The 4,472-nt window shown below is 44.6% G+C and overlaps 1 protein-coding gene across 1 annotated transcript in view; it reads left to right on the top strand.

The window, feature by feature from the left end:
* The first annotated feature begins 1,282 nt into the window (after window positions 1–1,282).
* The window catches only part of ABCD3 (ATP binding cassette subfamily D member 3), a 68,999-nt gene continuing 65,809 nt past the window's right edge, over window positions 1,283–4,472 (top strand). The window contains exons 1-2 of the mRNA XM_015413324.1: window positions 1,283–1,382; window positions 4,106–4,205. Of these exons, the coding sequence (XP_015268810.1) occupies window positions 1,283–1,382; window positions 4,106–4,205 (200 nt within the window). The remainder of the gene's footprint in view (window positions 1,383–4,105; window positions 4,206–4,472) is intronic.

The raw sequence follows: 4,472 nt of genomic DNA, 5'->3' as shown, positions 1-4,472 counted from the left end.
AAGAATTTCATGGCAGTTAGATTTCTCAGTGAATGGCAGAACAGGCTTCCTCAAGAGGTGGTGGGCTTTCCTTCTTTGGAGGTTTTCAAACAGAGGCTAGATGGCCATCTGACAGCAATGCTGATTCTGTGAACTTAGGCAGATTGTGAGAAGGAGGTCAGGAAGGGTTGCCTCAGTGCTTAGTTCTTGTGGCCCTTTCTTACACGCCCATGGAAATGCTGATCGCCATGTTGGGGTCAGGAAGCAATTTTTCTCCAGCCCAGTTTGGCCAGGGATCCTGCATGGGTTTTTGGTCATCTTCTGGGTGTTGCCCAGCAGTTACTGTGTGTGTGTGTGTGTGGGGGAGGTATTTGTGAATTTCCTGCATTGTGCAGGGGGTTGGACTAGATGACCTTGGAGGTCCCTTCCAACTTTATGATTCTATGATTGTATGAAAGACCTAGACTTCCATTAACATTCTTGATTTAAAATTTTTCTATTCACATTAACTCAACACAGGCCAGCTGATATTTCCTCTGAAATCCCCAGCTCAATGAAGCTCCTTCCTTTAGCTGGAAATGTTCCCAGGATGTAAGCATTCTCTCTCTTTTACCTTCTGCCAATCAGGGTGCATACGTCTAAGCTCATAGGGATCTCCCTCCTCTATCTCTAAACCCTTTTGTTTACATTTGTGAAGGAACAAGATTCACAAGCACCGTCCCCCATGTGCAGGGAGCTCTGAAAAGCTCAGGGGGAGGGGTTACCAACTCCTCTCGAAGTGCTAACTGCTGCCATCAACAAATCCGAAAGAGTATCTCTTGCTGGACAGATCCGTCAATCTAGCACATGACTCACAAACCTTCTTGGCAGAGGAAGGCACCCTGCACAGGAAGTTGGTGAGCTTAACACCTGAACAGAATGGCACTGCTGAAAGGAAACTTACTGGAGATGAGCAAATGCATGCTCGTGGATGCAGGCCTACACAATAAATGGTGGGGTGAAGCAATCCTGATTGCAAACTATCTCCAGAACAGAATACCCACAAAAGGGAGCACACATACACCTTACCAAATATGGCATGGGAAGGTGCCAAGAACCCAAGAAGACAAAAACTAGATCCCAGAAGCAGAGAAAGTGTTTTTGTAGGATATGATTCTGGAAGTAAGGACTGTACCCAGAAACAGGTGAAGTCTATGTCAGGTATGTGATATACTTTGACAAAAGTGGAGCCAGTAGAGAAGGAACTGTATTATGAGACTCAGAAAAGGCAAATTATCAGTACCAGCTCTTGGACCTTGAGCCAATGTGCAATGATGAAACATCAGAACAAGACACACAACCTGAAGATTCCGAAGCAACTGTGCCAGAGATTCAGAGCAGTACAACACAGGAAGAGGAAACAAGTGAGACTAAGATAGGCGGATTGGACAGCTCTGTGACAGCAGATCAAAATTGAGGACCACACTGTCAATGCTCATTACGACCAAACAAAGGCATACCAGTCTCGTGCTTGTCCTCTCTCACAAGACTGGTGTTACCATTTGAACCTTCTACCTGGAATGAAGTAGAACAGATGCCAAAGCCAATAGGTGGAAGAAGGCAGCACAAGAGGAGATTGATGCTCTACACAAAAATAAAGTGTGGACCTTGACAAAACTACCACAAGGAAAGAATCTTATTGGATGGAATACTGGATGCAAGAATCTTATTGGATACCCACTCCATTCCACTATATTGGTAGACCTTGCCTCCGGAGAACAGGTCTACCCTCCCCTTTCCACTATATTGATAGGCATGGCCTCTGGAAAATAGGTCTACGTGCCTCAGTTCACTATATTGGTAGATCTGGCCTCAGACCATCGCCCTGTGCTTAAGCCTAAAAAAAAACACCGGGGGGGGGGGGGGGGGACTTTTGCAGTCTACTTTGTTGTGAAATATGACAACCAGAATTACAGGTCAAATATAACAGAGGTGGAACAACCACTGTCAGAACCCTGCCTAACCTAACAAACAGGAAGTTGCTTAAAGGTTATCAACCTGGCCAAATATTCAAATATTTATATCCCACTTTTCCCTGTGACACCAGGAAGCTTACAAATCATATTGAAAAGCATAGTAGGGATGTGGAAAAAACCCTATTTTTTCCAACTCCATTATAGCCTTTGGAAACCATGATAGTCAATAGGCCCTATAGGCTATAATAGAGAATTGACCCAGAAATATCTGGGGCTCTGGAGGGGGGCTGTTTTTTTTTTAGGTAGAGGCACCAAATTTGCAGCATAGTTGCTGGTGCCTCTCCTCAACCCTCTCCCCCCAAGTTTCAAAAAGATTGGACCAGGAGGTCCAATTCTATGAGCCCCAGAAGGAAGGGGCACCCACCCTCCATTGTTTTCAATGGAGGGAGAATGCTTTCTCAGTTCACTTGTGAGTTGATGCAAAAATCCCTGAACTGCCAGCTAAAATGTTGTGCACCAGCACCTCCAAGCACAGCTTTGGTGGTACTGTTGGGGTAGGACAGAGTCGTGAGATCTATCTCTGGTGTTAAGTAGACCTGGTAACTACAAGTTTTAAGGAGAATTCATCACATAACCTGTACATAAATAAATCTTTGCTGTTTTATTAAACCTGCTTCAGTGCACTCTGTACACTTCATGTACAGTAAAAAAGTTACCTCACAGCAGCAACCCAAAGCCTTTATAATTACTACCCTAAGAACATCCTGAAACTGAGGGGAAGACTTATCTCTCAAAACCAAGCAAGCAGGTTCCCAAAATTCATCAAAGAGGCTGTGTGGATTTTCTTTCAGTTTCGAGAAAGAGTCTGTCACAGGGACCAGCTGGAGGCTGAAAAGTTAATTCTCTTGTCCCTTTCCAGCAGAATCACAATGCAAACTGAGGCCTCATGAGCCTGCAATTTGCAGTTTATCTATGGAATGCGATGGTGATCATTCTTGTCTGTTTAACCCACAATGACAGAGCTCTATAAAGACCATAAGGTTGAACCCATAAGTGTTCTCAGCTCCCCAGCATTCTGAACCCTAAAACTGATGGGGCCTGATGATGTTGTGATGTCTCATGTTGTGAATGTGGTCCACACTTCCCATCAAGGTAAATTCTGGATCATTAACAGTTTGAGTTGTGTATGCTTGAGCTAACCAGCTCTCAAATGTAGCTCACTGTTCTTGGGAGTGCCTGGGGTTGCCAGCTTCCAGGAGAAATAATTGTCCTGTACCTTTAACAGAGGTTTAAGGGACATTAATTACCAGGTGATGTTATTTATCTCCATGCCATGAAAAGGGTCAGCTGCTCATTTCTACATCTTATGAAACAGGACATTTTCATATTACGAACAGGGTATATTTCATATTATGAGCAGGACATTTCTCTCTAGGCTTGTTGACAACGCTAACTGCAGATCTACAAAGAGATAACCACTTAAAGACTAACAGGCTTTAAGCAGCCTAGAAAGAATTAAACTTGAAATCTGAAAACCTGAAAAACTTGTGGCTAGGTCCTAAGGCTGTAAACTTAACATTTTCCATTCTCTGCTCTGCTATAACAGCTGAGACAATCAGGTACAGCTTCATCTTGTTTAATCTAAAGGCTACAGATTAAGTTTCAGCCAGTCCAGAAAGTGTTTAAAGGTGCCAAGTTAGAGTAGGTCTCTACTCCCTGGAGTACCCCAGATGATCCCTAAATCTCTCAGTTTAATAATCACCCATTAACCAATTGCCATAGTAGCTGGCTCAAGCATCTTGTTTTATGAGCTTCTTTAGGTGATTGTACAAGCTGCTTTGTTGCTGTTGTTCAGTCACACAGCTGAGTCCGACTCGTTGAGGCAGCCTTCTGAGTGAAGATGCATAGGATTTTGTGTTGGTGCTGCATTGTTTCCTGAACTTCTGGTACCTGAAGCACGCGTCTCCCTTCCCCCTATTTAAAACTGAAAATCTAGATTTTCAGTTTTTGTACAACGTAGGAAAAAAGAAACATTCCTTAGCTACCAGACGTTTAGTAACCTTTGCAGTAGTAAAACCCAACTCTTTTGCATGTTTACACCGCAAGGAAGCCTCGCGGAGCTACGGTACGTACATATAGGACTGCAGCTTTTGCTTTACGTTCCATCACAGGTACCAACACTCTCTCGCTCTCCTACTCGGAAGTGTGTCTCAACTACGGGAAGTTTAATAACCTCTGCAGTACAGCCCAACTCTTTTGCATATTTGCTCAGTAAGTAAGCTATGTACACATAAAATCGCAGTTTTGCTTTACGTCCAATCACAGCACCGTGGACCAATTCTCTCTAGCTCTTTCTACTTGCGACGGTGCGAGGCCCTCCCCCATTCTCTAAAAATCCACCAGCCACCCACAGCCTTCCTGGTACAAGCAGAACACACCTCCAGCCGCCTCTCAGTCCTTCTTTCGCCAAGGGGTGCGCGGCTGGAGGCGGAGTCGCAGGCAAGGCGGGCCTGTGAAGAAGGCAGCCCCGCCGCCGCC

This window comes from Gekko japonicus, unplaced genomic scaffold (genome assembly GCF_001447785.1).
Source record: "Gekko japonicus isolate JY-2015 unplaced genomic scaffold, Gekko_japonicus_V1.1 scaffold70, whole genome shotgun sequence".
Classification (NCBI taxonomy): domain Eukaryota; kingdom Metazoa; phylum Chordata; class Lepidosauria; order Squamata; family Gekkonidae; genus Gekko; species Gekko japonicus.
The sequence above is the reverse complement of the archived record's forward strand: the minus strand, read 5'-3'. Positions and strand labels throughout refer to the sequence as shown.